The sequence below is a fragment of the Erpetoichthys calabaricus genome, chromosome 8, assembly GCF_900747795.2.
Source record: "Erpetoichthys calabaricus chromosome 8, fErpCal1.3, whole genome shotgun sequence".
NCBI classification, from domain to species: domain Eukaryota; kingdom Metazoa; phylum Chordata; class Cladistia; order Polypteriformes; family Polypteridae; genus Erpetoichthys; species Erpetoichthys calabaricus.
Genome location: NC_041401.2, coordinates 2998752 through 3018287, shown reverse-complemented (window position 1 = coordinate 3018287; position 19536 = coordinate 2998752). Strand labels below are relative to the sequence as shown.

Genomic DNA, 19536 nt, shown 5'->3' with positions numbered 1-19536 from the left:
CCCCATACCACACCTTGGAGGTGCCTTGCACATCTCACTAAAGCAACAATGTAAAATAAAAGCACTGGAGTCTAGAAATAGCATAAGAAACAGACCTGCACACCACCTTGGGCAACAAAGTTCTGGTTATCGGCCTCCAGTGCCAGTCGCACAGAGGTCGTGTGACCCCAGGACTTGGAGACACGGATCAGCAGCTTCTGGCCTCGCTCTTCATCTCTGCGATAGCTCTCGGTGAACACTCCTGTATATATGTATGGAGAGTGGATATGAGATGAGCCCACCCGATTATCCTGCACTTCCCCAAATTACAGCCACAACTGATCCTATGCTGCTGTACCGATGGCGTGCTTCTCGTACTCCTCGGCCAGGTTCTCCATCACTTCAGATTGATCTGTATCCTCCTCTTCCTTCGCCAGCTCTTTGAGGATCTTTGAGGCTGCAAGGGCAGAAGCCAAGCAATCCTGGCACTGCAGACAAAGTAGGAGGACATAAATCATGCAGGTCTTGTCACAGCCATCCAGTGTGCACCATTTCACAATGACGTGGGGTCAACACTAAGGTAACCTGAGGCCACCTCCCAGACAGACAAAACAACCCAGGGTTCTGTACTACAGGGAGGGTGGAGTGAACAACAAGGGCAAATATTACTATCCAGGGTCCCATAAATCAATGTATTGGGTAACAGCTGGGGGTGGGGATGAAGGCCAATACTTAAAAGTAGTGGACAGCCAAACTGAGGAACACAACCATAGACTAGATAAAATAGATAGATATGAAAGGCACTATATGATAGAGATAGATATGAAAGGCACTATATGATAGACAGAGAGATAGATAGAGAGATAGATATGAAAGGCACTATATGATAGATAGATATGAAAGGCACTATATGATAGATAGAGATAGATAGATATGAAAGGCACTATATGATAGATAGGTAGATAGATAGATACTTTATTAATCCCAAGGGGAAATTCACATACTCCAGCAGCATACTGATATAAAACACAATATTAAAGATTGATAGTAATGCAGGTATAACAGACAATAACTTTGAATAATGTTAACGTTTACCCCCCCACCAGGTGGAATTGAAGAGTCGCATAGTGTGATGGATGAACGATCTCCTCAGTCTGTCAGTGGAGCAGGACGGTGACAGCAGTCTGTCGCTGAAGCTGCTCTTTTGTCTAGAGATGTGATGGTTAATAATTAAGGGGTCCAAAACTAAGGAAAATGGTCACCAGACCACAGACAGACAATCCACATCAGCAATAATACATACAGCGCCACAATAAAAGAGCACTGGAGGCCTTAGGGTTGTGTGCTCAATCTACTTCTGTTCAGCTTGTTAATTCTTGACTGTGCTGCAAAATACAGGTCCGACAGCATCATCAAGTTTAAACACAAGTCGTGTTCAATTGGATGGTGAGCCCCATCTTAGTGAGGACATCTGGCTTCGTCCGGAAAGCATTAGGGAAAGAGGCCTTGTGTTAGGAGTGCATTATACACTGCCCAATGCGGACAGAAGTTTCAATGCAATTCTTTTTAGTAATATTAAAAAAGCAAGTTTACAGGGGGATATTAAAGTCATGGGGGACTTAAACTACCCAATTATTAACTGGGCTAACCTTGAAAATAGAAAAGCACAAGAGCAGGGGTATTTAAGATGTAATCCGTGACTGCTTTTTAACACAGAATGTTAAAGCACCAACACAGACAGAAGCCAGTCTAGATTTAGCATTTTGTAACAAATCGGCTTGAATGGAAAGCGTAAAGGTTATTGAACTGCTAGGGTTACATGACCACCAGATAATACAATTCTCATTGTTTTGGAAGAGTAATAGTAAAAAATGCAAAGTTTAACTTGGGTAGAGCAAATTTTGAGGAGATGTGGCAAAGTCTAAGCAGGACAGACTGGGATAAGCTTTTCAGTGTGGAGACAGTCAAGGAGCAGTGGAACAGGCTTAAAAATGATCAACATCTACAGATACTGGTCATAAAATTAGAATATCATGACAAAGTTGATTTATTTCAGTAATTCCATTCAAAAAGTGAAACTTGTATATTAGATTCATTCATTACACACAGACTGATGTTTAATCAAATGTTTATTTCTTTTAATGTTGATGATTATAACTGACAACTAATGAAAGTCCCAAATTCAGTATCTCGGAAAATTAGAATATCGTGAAAAGGTTCAATATTGAAGACACCTGGTGCCACACTCTAATCAGCTAATTAACTCAAAAGCCTTTAAATGGTCTCTCAGTCGAGTTCTGTAGGCTACACAATCACGGGGAAGACTGCTGACTTGACAGTTGTCCAAAAGACGACCATTGACACCTTGCACAAGGAGGGCAAGACACAAAAGGTCATTGCTAAAGTGGCTGGCTGTTCACAGAGCTCTGTGTCCAAGCACATTAATAGAGAGGCGAAGGGAAGGACAAGATGTGGTAAAAAAAAGTGGACAAGCAATAGGGATAACCGCACCCTGGAGAGGATTGTGAAACAAAACCCATTCAAAAATGTGGGGGAGATTCACAAAGAGTGGACTGCAGCTGGAGTCAGTGCTTCAAGAACCACCACACACAGACGTATGCAAGACATGGGTTTCAGCTGTCACATTCCTTGTGTCAAGCCATTCTTGAACGAGAGACAGCGTCAGAAGCGTCTCACCTTTGGACTGCTGCTGAGTGCTCCAAAGTTATGTTCTTTGATGAAAGTAAATTTTGCATTTCCTTTGGAAATCAAGGTCCCAAAGTCTGGAGGAAGAGAGGAGAGGCACAGAATCCACGTTGCGTGAGGTCCAGTGTGACTATGGAAACTTTAGTGATGGTTTGGGGTGCCATGTCATCTGCTGGTGTTGGTCCATTGTGTTTTCTGAGGTCCAAGGTCAACGCAGCCATCTACCAGGAAGTTTTAGAGCACTTCATGCTTCCTGCTGCTGATGAACTTCATGGAGATGCAGATTTCATTTTCCAACAGGACCTGGCACCTGCACACAGTGCCAAAGCTACCAGTACCTGGTTTAAGGACCATGGTATCCCTGTTCTTGATTGGCCAGCAACTCGCCTGACCTTAACCCCATAGAAAATCTATGGGATATTGTGAAGAGGAAGATGCAATACGCCAGAGCCAACAATTCAGAAGAGCTGAAGGCCACTATCAGAGCAACATGGGCTCTCATAACACCTGAGCAGTGCCACAGACTGATCGACTCCATGCCACGCCGCATTGCTGCAGTAATCCAGGCCAAAGGAGCCCCAACTAAATACTGAGTGCTGTACACGCTCATACTTTTCATGTTCATACCTTTCAGTTGGCCAACATTTCTAAAAATCTTTTTTTTGCATTGGTCTTAATTGATATTCTAATTTCCCGAGATACTGAATTTGGGACTTTCATTAGTTGTCAGTTATAATCATCAACATTAAAAGAAATAAACATTTGAAATACATCAGTCTGTGTGTAATGAATGAATCTAATATACAAGTTTCACTTTTTGAATGGAATTACTGAAATAAATCAACTTTGTCATGATATTCTAATTTTATGACCAGCACCTGTAATGCAATTAGGAGAAAATGACTAAAGCTGAAAAGGAGAAAAAATATGAATAAGGTATATAACAACATTTATTTATGTAGCACAGTTTCATACAAACAATGTAGCTCAAAGTACTTTACAATATGAAATAGAAAGGAATTTGATATAAAACAAAAGAAAAAAGATAAGGTCGGACAGCCAAGAGGACAGAAAATAAAAGGCTGGGGGGTCTGCAGGGGTTCCAAGGCCAAAAGGACCGGCCAGCCCCCACTGGCCATTCTACCTAACACAGATTTCTAAATCAGTCCTCGTGGTCCTCAGGCTTCACATGGAAGACTAAATAACTCCAATGTAAGGAATTAGCCATACGAGAACAGGAGGGCAACCATTAAGAAGAATATCAGGGAGGCTAAGGGACAGTTAGAGAGGAATATAGCAGAGAAGGTGAAAGACGACCCTAAGAGATTCTTTCAGTATTTTAGTAGTAAAAGAACAGTCAAGGAGGAGGTCAAGTGCATCAAGAAATTAAATACAGACAGTGAAATTAAACTCGCATTTTTGTGAGGTCTACTAAGGAGGTACTGAGGGACTGGGAAATTGGAGAGGGAGAAGAGCTGCTTAGATTAAATATGCGGAGATCAAACAAATCACCAGGACCACATAATATTTACCCTCAAGTTCTTAAGGAGGTTAGCGAGTGCAGACATAAACCCTTGACGCATATTTTTACGAAGTCACTGTGCACTGGGGACATTTCTAGAAAATGGCAAATATCATCCCACTATATACGGTAACTAGGATGTCCAGGCAGATGCAATATATAACTATAGACCAGTATATACAGAAAGTTAATGAGTGGAAGGAATTGCTAAGGAAAAGGTTGAGCAACACATGGCAAGAATAGGACTTTTAATGGACAGTCAGCATGGATTCAGAAGAGGGAAGTCATGTTTTACTAACACGCTGGAATTCTAAGAGGAAGTAACAAATGGATACGATTAGAGTGGAGCAGATATCATTTATCTGGACTTTCAGAAAGTGTTCAATAAGGTTCCACAGGAGAGGGTGGGCATCAAACTAAAAGAAGTGGCAGTTCAGGGTGAGGTTTGTAAATGGATGCAAAATTGGGCCAGACGCAGGAATCAGAGGGTGATGGTGTGAGGAACCTCATCAGAATTGGGTGATGTTAAGAATGGGGTCCCACAGGGGTCCGTGCTAGGGCCACTGTTCTTATCCAAATCATTTATAAGTAACAAGCTAGTTAAGTCTGCAGATGATACCAGACTAAGTGGATTGGCAGATTATTGAGAATCCACTGAATCATCACGGAGAGACTTGGACAGCAGACAGGCTTGAGCTGATTTGTGGAAAATTAAATTTAATATCAGTAAATGTAAACTAAAGTATTACAGGTAGGAAATAAAAATGTGGCATTTGAATATGCAATGGGAGGACTGAAAATTGAGAGTCTACCTTATGAGAAGGATTTAGGAGTCATAGTGGACTTGACTTCCAGACAGTATTCAGAAGCCATTAAGAGGAATGTCAGGTTATATAGCGCCTTGACGTGTGGAGTACAAGTCACAGGAGGTTCTGCTCAGGCTTTATAACACACTAGTGAGGCCTCATCTGGAGTCCTGTGTGCAGTTTGGGTCTCCAAAAAAATGTAGCAGCACTAGAGATGGTCCAGAGAAGAGTGACTAGGCTGATTCAGGGCTACAGGGGACAAGTGATGAGGAAAGATTAAAAGAGCTGAGCCTTTACAGTTTAAGCAAAAGAAGAATAAAGGAGAGATATGGCTGAAGTGTTTAAAATTACAAGGGACGTTCAAAAAAACTTTCCGCACTCTTTATATTTTTATACAGTGCATCTAGAAAGTATTCCCAGCGCTTCATCACTTTTTCCACATTTTGTTATGTTACAGCCTTATTCCAAAATGGATTAAATTCATTTTTTTCCTCAGAATTCTACACACAACACCCCATAATGACAACGTGAAAAAAGTTTACTTGAGGTTTTTGCAAATTTATTAAAAATAAAAAAATTGAGAAATCACATGTACATAAGTATTCACAGCCTTTGCCATGAAGCTCCAAATTGAGCTCAGGTCCATCCCGTTTCCCTGATCATCCTTGAGATGTTTCTGCAGCTTCATTGGAGTCCACCTGTGGTAAATTCAGTTGACTGGACCTGATTTGGAGAGGCACACACCTGTCTATAGAAGGTCCCACAGTTGACAGTTCATGTCAGAGCACAAACCAAGCATGAAGTCAAAGGAATTGTCTGTAGACCTCCGAGACAGGACTGTCTCGAGGCACAAATCTGGGGAAGGTTACAGAAAAATTTCTGCTGCTTTGAAGGTCCCAATGAGCACAGTGGACTCCATCATCCGTAAGTGGAAGAAGTTCGAAACCACCAGGACTCTTCCTAGAGCTGGCCGGCCATCTAAACTGAGCGATCAGGGGAGAAGGGCCTTAGTCAGGGAGGTGACCAAGAACACGATGGTCACTCTGTTAGAGCTCCAGAGGTCCTCTGTGGAGAGAGGAGAACATTCCAGAAGGACAACCATCTCTGCAGCAATCCACCAATCAGGCCTGTATGGTAGAGTGGCCAGACGGAAGCCACTCCTTAGCAAAAGGCACATGGCAGCCCGCCTGGAGTTTGACAAAAGGCACCTGAAGGACTCTCAGACCATGAGAAAGAAAATTCTCTGGTCTGATGAGACAAAGATTGAACTCTTTGGTGTGAATGCCAGGCGTCATGTTTGGAGGAAACCAGGCACCGCTCATCACCAGGTCAATACCATCCCTACAGTGAAGCATGGTGGTGGCAGCATCATGCTGTGGGGAACTGGGAGACTAGTCAGGATAAAGGGAAAGATGACTGCAGCAATGTACAGAGACATCCTGGATGAAAACCTGCTCCAGAGCTATTACTCCAGAGAGTAATGTACCACGGTACGTGTATGGACATTATCACAATACAGCTCAGGTAACTTCATTTGAACAGCAAAGGGGAGCACCATGTCCAGAGGAAAAATTATCCATGGGAAGCCCATAACCTGAAGAGCCAGGACAACAGGTGTAGGCCCTGAACAACGTTTCACATGAACATTTCATTGCCCCATAAATAAATATATTAGTTATCATTGATGAAGGTCCCATGCTCACATCTATTCCATTACCTGCTCCCATACAATCTGGGCCAGCTCGGTCCTGCACTGGAGTATTGTCCAAATGAAGAGGTCTCGAACAGGATCTTCAAATACTTCCTTTTGCTTTCTTTCTCTCCCAAAGGCCCTGGAGTGCAAATTACTTCGCTCAGAATTCCCATTGTGTTCCATCTACAATGAGACAGAGGTCATATTATACACACCATAGTGAAGTCACCCCCACTTAGAACCTCATGGATCCCCAGACCTCATACAGAGTCATACAGAGGACAGCTCAAGGGTCATAGGTTAGCATCGGACTGCAAAGAGGCAGTTGGAAGTTAGTGCTAATATGCTGGAAAGGCTCACATGTAGTAACACTGCAAACTTGGAGTTGCTCCGATGCCAGGGGTAAAGTGGCTGGGTGAAGTCTCCAAGAAGCTCCCGAAGAACGTTGGACACATGGTGCATGTTGATCTTCCATTGGCCTTTTGCCAGCTCAGGCCCTTCTGACTTGTCCTCCTTCACTTCCTTCATCAGCATGCGGTAGATCAGGCTACTGGGAGACAAGTTGTTAAAGAGCTCCAGAACAACACTCTCGGTCATAACCTCTTGGAGGTTCACACCATTCTCCAGGAAGAGCCTCACAAAATCAGGTTTGTCGCCAATCAGCGCTGCCACCATCGCATTACGCAGATCTGCCGACTAAAGAGAATGACACGGTTAGAACGGTACACGGTTATGTGTACACCATTAGAAAACCCAGCCCACCACGAGTCCCTAGGACTTTTAACCTTCAGGAGCCGATCATCAGTAAAGATCTTGCTCTTGGCAATGTCCATCCGGTTCCATGCCACAGCAAGCTTTAGCTGGTGCTCCCAGTTGTCCTGTCCACGATAGTCCACACTCTTTGAAGCTAAAACACAAGGAATAAGATACAATTGGTGGCACCCCAGTCATATGGCACATTTTCTTTTCCTTGCATTTTTATTCTGCGTTTTATATTGTGTTCTGGTTTCATTTGCAAAAGCACCTCATAGCACAATATGACATAAAGGGCGCTATACAGGACTGTCCAGAGACTTTCTAGCTGTGTTGTTAATTACAGGCGTGGCACACAAACTGGGTGCCTGGCACAAAAACCTTGTTAACACTGCAAAAGGGGCCTTGACTGCCGCTGCTCCCATAACACACGAGTGGACAGTGGACTCGCCTCAACACAGAAAGTATCCAGATGGCAACCCAATCTGTTGTGTTCTACTGTCCCTGAGGATAACATTTCTAGTAAATTATGGGACAAAGGTCAGCAAAGGAAGCATTTCCATATTTTTGCCCCTAAACAGAAATCTGTCAAGAATAACACCAATGACATGATGGTTATGAAATGTCCTACTAGTAATCTTATTGAGGGAAACCCGACGGTAGTAGAAAGCCAATGAAGGACTGAATCACCTTTGAGCAGAGCCTGCAGGATGGCCACATCCACTTCCTTGTTGACCTCCTTGTCCATTCGGAAGACCGTCAAGAGTTGGGGCATTCTCACGATGTCCTGAATCTGAAAGCAGAGGAGTGAAGAATGTACTGTAATAAAACACGTGAAGGAGAGGGGAGAATTCCTCCCATCGGCTTTGCTTCATAACCCAACGTGAATGTGTCCACAGCGTAGCTGAGACCTCACCTTCTTTGTCCATTCGATCATCTTTTCCTCAGAGAAGGAGTCAAAGTCCTCAGCAAAGAATGTCTTCAGGTGCTTTTGCACCAGTTCCACTGTGATCTGGGAAAGAGGTAGGGTGGCAACGTGTGCGATCACATCGGCGACTCGACCCGAACCCTCGAGGATCACACAGGGCGTGCCATTGAGCATGGCGTTGTAGATGGTCTACAAGGAAAAGTGGACAGTGCAGCTCAGGCGAGAGAAGGATCGGTCCGAAGACATAGACCCAGATACAGTCAGAGGCGTACAGTAGCTAGGGTTTTCAGCGCCCGGGGACAACTGAAGATTTCACACCCCCTCCTGTTTGCCAAAATGCAATGGGGAAGGGAAAGAAAATTTTTAAAAATGTATTTAAAATAATAGTATTTTAAGAAAATTTCATATTTATTTTATTTAAAATATTTTAATTTTTAAAGCACTTATGCGTATATTTTCAAGGTTTCACTAAATTTATAAAGATAGAATGAAATAAAATAAGACAACAATGGTAGTTTGAAAATATAATTATTCTAAAATATTATTCAAATATAACATTGCAAAACCTTAAACATTACATTGGATATAATAATCTGAAAATGAAGTTAGAATAAAGTAAAAAAAAAAAAAAAATAGTTTGATGTATACTGCTTTAAATGTAATTATTAACTTCAAAGAGAAATTGAAGACGTGAGTTCCAAAATCTGCTAATTACACCTTTTGGTAAAATTTAGTGAACACGTGATTGTGACTTTTCATGCGCCGAAAATACGTCTGAGCGTCAAAACCTGCTAATTGCAACAGTGTAGCGCTATAGTTGTAGGGATTTAGTTTCAAAATCTGCTAAGTACGGACCCAGATTTTCCTATTTATCTTTTGTACTGTACTTAGCTGATTTTGGAACTCGGCTCTTCAATTTTCCTAGCCTTTGCTGCTGCAGATTTAATCGATTAGTTCATCAAAATGTATAACCGTCGGTAACCTCCGCTCCACACTCAGCAAAGCCAAGGCTGACAATCTTTCCTGTGCCATGGATGATCTCAGGAAGGACAAGATAAGTTTTAATTTACTGAAAGATTTCACAACTGGTGATGGAGGTTCCAACAGTCAGTAAAATCAGTTTAATAACGTCAAAAATGTTTCAAGCATGTTAGAGTAGTGGAGGGGATCGATTATTGTCTGTTGGGTATGCTTTTTATTTACTTTTTTGTGCATTTAAGAATGGAAAACATTTCATTCTAAAATTTCATAACATCAATTTGGCGCCCCCTGGATGCTGTACCCGGGGACAGATGCCCCCCCACCCCCCTCAGCTATGCCACTGTATGCAGTACAATCAGGCCTGCTCATGATCCACATTCCCTGAACTCAATGCCCACCCCACCATGATCTCACTCACAAGACTTGCCCACCTCTATACAGGTGCTGGTCATAAAATTAGAATATCATGACAAAGTTGATTTATTTCAGTAATTCCATTCAAAAAGTGAAACTTGTATATTAGATTCATTCATTACACACAGACTGGTGTATTTCAAATGTTTATTTCTTTTAATGTTGATGATTATAACTGACAACTAATGAAAGTCCCAAATTCAGTATCTCGGAAAATTAGAATATTGTGAAAAGGATCAATATTGAAGACACCTGGTGCCACACTCTAATCAGCTAATTAACTCAAAAGCCTTTAAATGGTCTCTCAGTCGAGTTCTGTAGGCTACACAATCATGGGGAAGACTGCTGACGTGACAGTTGTCCAAAAGACGACCATTGACACCTTGCACAAGGAGGGCAAGACACAAAAGGTCATTGCTAAAGAGGCTGGCTGTTCACAGAGCTCTGTGTCCAAGCACATTAATAGAGAGGCGAAGGGAAGGACAAGATGTGGTAGAAAAAAGTGGACAAGCAATAGGGATAACCGCACCCTGGAGAGGATTGTGAAACAAAAGCCATTCAGAAATGTGGGGGAGATTCACAAAGAGTGGACTGCAGCTGGAGTCAGTGCTTCAAGAACCACCACACACAGACGTATGCAAGACATGGGTTTCAGCTGTCACATTCCTTGTGTCAAGCCACTCTTGAACAAGAGACAGCGTCAGAAGCGTCTCGCCTTTGGACTGCTGCTGAGTGGCCCAAAGTTATGTTCTCTGATGAAAGTAAATTTTGCATTTCCTTTGGAAATCAAGGTCCCAGAGTCTGGAGGAAGAGAGGCACAGAATCCACGTTGCGTGAGGTCCAGTGTAAAGTTTCCACAGTCAGTGATGGTTTGGGGTGCCATGTCATCTGCTGGTGTTGGTCCATTGTGTTTTCTGAGGTCCAAGGTCAACACAGCCGTCTACCAGGAAGTTTTAGAGCACTTCATGCTTCCTGCTGCTGACGAACTTTATGGAGATGCAGATTTCATTTTCCAACAGGACCTGGCACCTGCACACAGTGCCAAAGCTACCAGTACCTGGTTTAAGGACCATGGTATCCCTGTTCTTGATTGGCCAGCAAACACACCTGACCTTAACCCCATAGAAAATCTATGGGGTATTGTGAAGAGGAAGATGCAATACGCCAGACCCTACAATTCAGAAGAGCTGAAGGCCACTATCAGAGCAACATGGGCTCTCATAACACCTGAGCAGTGCCACAGACTGATCGACTCCATGCCACACCGCATTGCTGCAGTAATCCAGGCCAAAGGAGCCCCAACTAAATATTGAGTGCTGTACCTGCTCAGACTTTTCATGTTCATACCTTTCAGTTGGCCAACATTTCTAAAAATCCTTTTTTTGCATTGGTCTTAATTGATATTCTAATTTCCAGAGATACTGAATTTGGGACTTTCATTAGTTGTCAGTTATAATCATCAACATTAAAAGAAATACATCAGTCTGTGTGTAATGAATGAATCGAATATACAAGTTTCACTTTTTGAATGGAATTACTGAAATAAATCAACTTCGTCGTGATATTCTAATTTTATGACCAGCACCTGTATATTCAGCAGAAGGCATCCCCAAAGACACAGTTGTCAACTCAATGGTTACACCTTCATAAACTCAATGGCCGTGCCTCTTAAAAGCTAAATCCAGATCTCCAAACGGGCCCAGCCTTCAAAAACAAAGCCAGACCAGCACTGCCACACACCTTTGGATCAGATCTCTCACTCCTCAAGCTGCCTCGCTCCAACCATCAACTCTAGTTGCAGTCTTGAGGCCTAGGAAAGCCTGAAAATGGATGAACGCCACAAAAAGGGAAAGAGGACACACCATAAAACCTTCAGCCCAATGAAAACAGACAAAGCCTCGCCATCTTCATGAACTTAAATAGTTGCACATCCATTAACCCGATCACTGCACCACCATAAAGTCTGACTGACTACAAATCTAAGCTTCCTGATCCCCATGAACTCCCATCTCTTTAAAACTCAGCACAAAGTGTTCACGTGAAAGTCAGTTCTGCCAAGTCGAGTTAAGGTGGCCAGACCTCAGTCCACAGGGAGAGATTATTACGTTATTGGGTAGTCGCTGGATTTGCATGAAAGGAAACCCTAAAGCAGGGGTCCTCAGTTCCAGTCCTGGAGGGCCGCAGTGGCTACAGGTTTTCCCTTCCAACCAGTTTCCTAATTAGAAGACATTCCTTGCTGATCATGAAACTTGGTATTAAACTAAACTGCTCATAAAAATTAAAGGAACCCTTTTTAATCCGAGTATCGTATCAAGTCAAAGAAGTTTCTGGGCTATTGATCTGGTCAGTGAAGTAGCAGAGGGGCTTGTTCATCAGTTTCAGCTGCTTTGGTGCGCTAGAGGGGTAACAATGAGAGGACCCCCAAAACAGGAATGAATGGTTTAACAGGTGGAGGAGGCCACGGACATTTTTCTCTCGTCATCTGTTTTGTCACTCGTTTTGCATTTGGCTACACTCAGTGTCACTACTGGTAGCATGAGGCCATACCTGGACCCTACAGGGGTGGCACAGGTAGTCCAACTTCTCCAGGATGGCACATCAATACGTGTCATTGCCAGAAGGTTTGCTGCGTCTTCCAGCACAGTCTCAAGGGCATGGAGGACATTCCAGGAGATAGACAGGTAGTTCCTCTAGGACAGCTGGACAGGACCTTCGTAGAAGGTCCATAACCCATCAGCAGGACCCACCGGTATCTGCTCCTTTCGGCAAGGAGGAACAGGATGAGCACTGGCAGAGCCTACAAAGTGACCTCCAGCAGGCAGGCCACAAGTGTGAATGTCTCTGAGCAAACAATCAGAAACAGACATCATGAGGGTGGCCTGAAGGCTCGATGTTCTCTAGTGGACACTGTGGAGCTCGATTGGCATTTGCCATAGAATACCAGAATTGGCAGGTCCACCGCTGCTGCCCTGTGCTTTTCACAGATGAGAGCACAAGTGACAGACGTGAAAGGGTCTGGAGAAGCCGTGGAGAACGTTATGCTGCCTGTAACATCGTTCAGCATGACCGGTTTGGTGGTCTGGAGAGGCATATCCATGGAGGGGCGCACAGACCTCTACAGGCTAGACAACAGCACCTTGACTGCCATTAGGTATCGGGATGAAATCCTTGGACCCATTGTCAGACCCTATGCTGGTTCTTCCTGGTGCATGACAATGCCCGGCCTCATGTGGCGAGAGGATGAAGGAACTGATACAATTGACTGCCAACCCCCCCGCTCACTCGCCTGACCTCAATCCAATAGACCACCTCTGGATGAGACATTATGTTTTGGTCCATCAGACACCTCAGCCTGTCCAGGAGCTCAGTGATGCCCTGGTCCTGATCTGGGAGGACATCCCCCGGGATACCATCCGTTGTCTCGTTAGGAGCATGCCCTGATGTTGTCAGGCCTGCATACAAACTACGGAGTACGATTTGGAGTTGCTGCAGTGAAATTTCAGCAAAATGGACCTGCCTGTCTGCTGCATCATTTTTCCCACTTTGATTTTCGGGGTGAATTCAGCCCTCTGTAGGTTGATCATCTTCATTTCTATCAATGTGCCATCCTTTCGTTCCTAACACATTACCATACCAGTCCATATCAGTACGAGATATCCAGCAGGGTTATGAGATCTCGTGTGTTTTCAGTGTTCCTTTAATTTTTTTGAGCAGTATATTTGCCTTGTTAGTGCGTTCATTCATCCAAGGGAAATTTGAATTGTACTGTAGAGAGTTTCCTTCTCGGAGAACAGTATCCATGTGTTTTATGGACCAGAGCAGATTTAAACTTTACGGTCCTTCTACTTCCTCTCTCATTTATTTATTTACTTTTAATACAGATATCTGATGCTGCATATGGACAGGTTTAAAAGGAAGTCTGTTAGCTGGAGAGCTGCTGGTTTGTTAGTTATCTGCATTTCCATCCATCCATTATCCAACCTGCTATATCCTAACTAAATGGTCCCGGGGGTCCGCTGGAGCCAATCCCAGCCAACACAGGGCGCAAGGCAGGAACAAATCCCCGGGCAGGGCGCCAGCCCACCACAGGACACACACACACCAAGCACACACCAGGGACAATTTAGGATCGCCAATGCACCCAACCTGCATGTCTATGGACTGTGGAAGGAAACCCACGCAGACATGGGGAGAACATGCAGACTCCACACAGTGAGGACCCGGGAAGTGAACTCAGACGGGTCTCCTAACTACGAGGCAACAGCGCTACCCACTGTGCCACCCATTATGATATGCAACCATTTTAAATTTAAAAACAAACTGTGCTCACCCTCTCAGCATTTGTCTCTTTCCTCAAAAACCTTTCACCCCACCTGGGGGCGTGGTTTCCTCTCGAAAAGAGCAAATCACAGTAAGCTGTTTGTGCCACATGATTTTGTTTTGATTTAGTCAGTCAGTCAGGCATTATCCAACCCGTTATATGCTAACTACATAACTACAAGGTAATGGAGGTCTGCTGGAGCCAATCCCAGCCAGCACAGGGCACAAGGCAGGAACAAAGCCCAGGGCAGGGCACACACACACCAAGGACAATTTAGGATCGCCAATGCACCTAACTTGCATGTCTTTGGACTGTGCCTTTCTATCTATCTAGTCAGTCAGTCATTTTCTAACCCGCTATATCCTAACTACAGGGTAATGGGGGTCTGCTGGAGTCAATCCCAGCCAGCACAGGGCGCAAGGCAGGAAGAAATTCTGGGTGGGGCACCAGCCCACCGCAGGGCACACACACACACACACGAAGGACAATTTAGGATCGCCAATGCGCCTAAGCTGCATGTCTTTGGACTGCGGAAGGAAACCCACACAGACACGAGGAGAACATGCAAACTCCACGCAGGGAGGACCCAGGAAGCAAACCTCAGGTCTCCTTACTGTGAAGCAGCAGCCCTACTGCCCACTGCGCCACCGTGCCGCCCTCATCTGCATTTCATTATTAAGTAATGTCTGGTTAATTAAACAGGCAACAATAGAAATTTAAATGCAGCTGCCATAAACTAAAACAGGCAATTAAGGCTTTGAATTGGAACAGGCCAGATAACTAAAATCCCAAGAACTTTATTGCTTTAGTGGAAAATAAATGGGTTCTAATTAAGAAATTGTTTGAAGTGAAAACCTACAGCCACTGTGGACCTCTAGAACTGTAATGGAGGACCTCGGATCAACAGTGTAACTAAAATTCATCTTTGAAAAGCGCACAGGCGGCCTAAACAACAACAACAACATTTATTTGTAGAGCACATTTTCATATAAACAATGGAGCTCAAAGTGCTTTACATGATGAAGAAAGAGAAAAAATATAAAAAATAAAATAAGGGAACACTAATTAACACAGAATAAGAGTAAGGTCCGATAGCCAGGGAGGACAGAAAAAAAAAAAAAAAAAAAAACACTCCAGACGGCTGGAGAAAAAAAATAAAATCTGCAGGGGGTCCGAGGTCATGAGACCACCATGCCCCCTCTGGGCATTCTACCTCACATCCATATTACTAACCGAGAATGATAAACCGGATATGGACGCAGATACATGGCATGCCCATGGACGCAGGAGACATAGTGCGCAGGTGCTGACAGCGAGCGAAGTCTGATCCACCGAGAACGAAGGAGTCACAGCTCAATAATGAAGAAGCTCAACTGAGCGCAGACAATACGGAACCCTAACCGTCCACACTACACAGCATAGTCAAACCCCACATAGTACAGAAGGTGCGGGCGCCTACAACGCGCGTCTAACACACCGCAGGCAGACCCCCCCTGAGATGTTAGACGCCCCAGAGATACGGACTCCACAGCATAAGTGAATCACATTACAGTAATACGATAATAGGAGTGCTCACAGACAAAACACACACAACAGGCTTCGGCGTCCCGCCCCACAATCAAACCGGAGAGAGTACGGCATCCCCAAATGTCCACAAAACACAGCATAGTCAAGCCCGAGATAGTACGGAGGGCGCATGCGCCTACAACGACTACCACATGAAACACACACACACACACGGCACTGGAGGTATAATATTAGCTCAACTAACGTAAATAAGCGCCTACAACGCGTCATGGCTCAAAAACAAAGGAGCTCAACTAACGTAAATAAGAAATGAGGCAACGCGCCCATAGGTAACGACACAGCCACACAAAAAAGAGGATTCAGCCCCCCGCCCCAGAGTGAAACGGGAAAAAGTACGGAGTCCACAAAGGTCCACCATACACAGCAGAATAGTACGGAAGGCGCCTACAACGCGTAATAAGAATAAACGAACGCTCCGTTTTAAACGTACGACATCCTCACACATCCAAACTATACAGCAGAAGTGAATCACATTACAGTGATGCATTATTAACAGTACAACCACAGAAACCGCTCCGTATTAACAGTAAGTGCAATTATTCATATTACTAATGGTAAACAACGGAGAACTAATGGAGTCAAACTTTTTCAAGGACAACACACCATCTTTACTACAAATGTTGTTCATGAAGACATATTCCAATAAATCTTTGTAATGTGCCATGCTATGAGTTCTTTACTTCCTATGTGCGTCATCTAAACCTTTACACTCCGATCTCTCATATACATACGTCAATGTATTTCAGGATACCCAACGCCAGAGGTTGGCGAGCGAAGCGGAGCCCCCTAGTAAATAAATAAATAAAAGTTAAATAGCAAGTTTCATGATCAGTAAGGACGGAGTTCTAATTGGGGAAACTGGCTGGAATGAAAACCTGTAGCCACTGCGGCCCTCCAGGACTGGGTATTGAGGACCCCTGCCCTAAAGTGTCCAGTCATTGATTATTATTATGGGTTTGCAACAGGAAAACATGAAGGATCATTGTGGCCATTTTTCAAAAACAACAAAACATTCATCCTCCAAAAAAATTAAAATACAGGTTGTCTGTGCAAGGCGACAGCAGACAAGCCTCAGATGACCGCAGACCCCTTCATACTCACGTCCAAGGTGCCCGGGCCGCCCTCCAGCACGACACACACTGCTGGAATGTTTATTCCAACACCTGGAAGGAAAAAAAAGTAAATTGTGAGAGCCTTGGATGGAACTCCCCAGTGGTCCGCTGCAGCGGAGGTCTCAGCAGTATAACAGTCCTAGTGCGGCACTGGGCCACATTGGTGTATTTAAATCCTGCATTTCTTTAAAAAAAACATTTGTGAAAGGGACCACCTTAAATAATTTCCTACTCTGTGCAGCGACTCTGGGGTCAGCTCAGAGGGCTGATCAGCCCCAATCATGGGACCACATAGAAGAGTTAAGACTGACCAAAGGAAATGCAATGTATGAAGTGACCACGATGGTCCGAGTCCACTGCCCGAATTCTCCCAGTTAATCTTCCTGCCCTGCTGCTTAAAAGAAACTCCTTCCTCCACCCTAAATGTGCCGATGAGCAGAAGTCCAATAGTAAGCAAGGTGTAACTTACTCAAGCCCATGGTCTGGTTGGCAATAAATCTTTCCAGTTTGGCCCTCAGCTCAATCTCCACACCATAGACACCTTGGGTACCGTCATCAACCAGGATGAAATGCGAGTGATTGCAGTCCAGGCAGGACAGCCGGCCCTGCTTTGCTTCATTAATGGTATACTCAGCCGGCAAGTAGCTCTGAAAGATCAAACGCAAGGGCAGATTAGTGGCTATGGCACCCATTTCTGGAGCCACCTAAAAACCAAAACACAACCATGGCAAAATCAAATGAACTCCCTGAGGCCACCCATGCCCATCCGCTCAGGAACTTACCCCCGGACGTTTGATCAGACTGGCCTGGTCGTACACAATCCCCCAGGTAGCTATGCCAATGGCCACAATCCGCCCATCTTTGGTGGTACTGCTCATGGCAGAGTCTCGTACCGCCTCCCCAACATGTTTCATGACACCAGCATGTGTACCGCCTGTGATAATCCAGGCACCTGAAGGAAAAAAGGGCCATTTTTAAAAAAATAAATGAAGTCACAACTCAGTGGTAACCACTGGCCAAAGCTGGGCATTCCAGTTATAAAAATGGGCACCACACCAAAATGCACAAATGGAGTAACCACAGGAATGGCATGACAGTGAAAAGCTAGTGTCAGTAATGACTCCTGGGAAAAGGGAGGCACCCCTGCACAGGCTGGCATCACCCAAAGACTGGGCAAATAGGCAAATCCATTATAGAGGGGCAACCCCAGTAAGTAACACCTTGACAAATTGAACCAATTTGGATTAAACTCCAGCAAATCACCCAAGTAAAGAAAGGTGTTCCCACTATAGACTGGCATTATACCAGTATGAGAGATTCAATAATGTCAAGTTCACAAAGAGAGGCAATGCATTAAAACAGAGTCACTTGAGTACCCAAGTACCCATAATGCTTGGGCAATCAATGCCTGGGCAAACTGAGCCATTCTAGTTAAAGACTCAGATAACCACAGAAATCACATGTGGGTAGGGAGGAGTGATTCAGTTATAGACTGGCATCATGACAGCCCATTAATGGCAACAGCTAAAGAGGGAAACCTCTAGTAATGACACTGGGGCAAGCAAAGGCAATGCCAGCTCAGACTGGCAGCTCTGCTGTATTGAGCAAATAAGCAAATTTATTATGGAGTGGTAACCCCATCAATAAATCCAATCTCTTTAACACAGAGTTAAGTATTTAGCCCAATGAGGCCCGGTAATTAGTGGGACACTACCACCACAGAATGGCATTACCCCATAATACCAGTCTCACTTCAGTCCAGTAGCCTCTGCATTCCTAGCACTTCTACAAAAAATACACAAAGCACAGGCTCACCTGTTGACTGGGCCACCTTGATTAAGCCCCGGTGGAACATATTCCTTAGTTGTGGCTTCATAACAAAGTTCTTGGCGCCTCCAGTAACTGAGATCAGCAGGTTGGGCACATCGAGCTGCAGGAGGATGTGAGCAGTTTATACAGCTTCTCGGGGGAAGTGTCAGCAGATACTCGGACATACTGGGGAGAGATGACAAGAGCTGGTCACCAGTCAGTGTGACAGGAGGGCAAAACCGAGAGTGGTGACCAATAATAGAACGTCATTCAGGTTCGTGGATACTAATATCGCACTCTTGGTGGAAGATGGTTTGGGGGTTCAGCCTAGACATGCATACAAACTCCATAGAACATCACAAATGTCATGTTCAGTAGTCAATTAGCAAGCTGAGCAGACTTCACAAAATTGAGAAGTTAATGTGAGGGAGTAAGAGTTTCATTCTTTACATTCCCTCCAGGGGGTGCGCTCGGCGTCAACAATGACTACTTAATTAACAGTCACAATTAAACAAAAGTTTTAGAACAATACTAAAACACGCAATTTATAATAATACATTAACTGGCCAAATGAGGTGAAATGTACCTCCCTCATCTCAGAGCAACCTTAAAAATTTAGCCGAAATCTTTGCACAGGCCTTGTGTAGCATTCCTCACGGCCTCTTAAGTGGACCTCATTAATTGTGAATTTCCCCTTGGGATTAATTAAGTATCTATCTATCTAATACAAAGAGAGTTTTTCAAATTGTGAAGAGACTCTCAACTAATTTAAGTGCCGGATGAAGGAGTAATGTGAGGATGCAGAACAAGGAGGCGTATCTGACAGATGAATGGGCATCCTGAAGAAGGATTCAAACAATAGCTGAGGGGCCATGTTGTCTTGTGCAGCGCCTTCTGGATAGGAGGCACTCAGCGGAGACTTTAA

The 19536-nt window shown here is 44.2% G+C and overlaps 1 protein-coding gene across 1 annotated transcript in view; it reads right to left on the bottom strand.

Annotated features, from left to right (window-relative positions):
• LOC114655300 (transient receptor potential cation channel subfamily M member 2-like) overlaps window positions 1–19536 on the bottom strand; it is a 74679-nt gene that overhangs the window by 17930 nt on the left and 37213 nt on the right. Inside the window, 12 exon segments of the mRNA XM_028806193.2 lie at window positions 96–241; window positions 338–467; window positions 6731–6889; window positions 7067–7402; window positions 7492–7613; window positions 8150–8252; window positions 8376–8576; window positions 16792–16853; window positions 17272–17449; window positions 17585–17754; window positions 18618–18737; window positions 18740–18797. Coding sequence (XP_028662026.2) covers window positions 96–241; window positions 338–467; window positions 6731–6889; window positions 7067–7402; window positions 7492–7613; window positions 8150–8252; window positions 8376–8576; window positions 16792–16853; window positions 17272–17449; window positions 17585–17754; window positions 18618–18737; window positions 18740–18797 — 1785 coding nt within the window.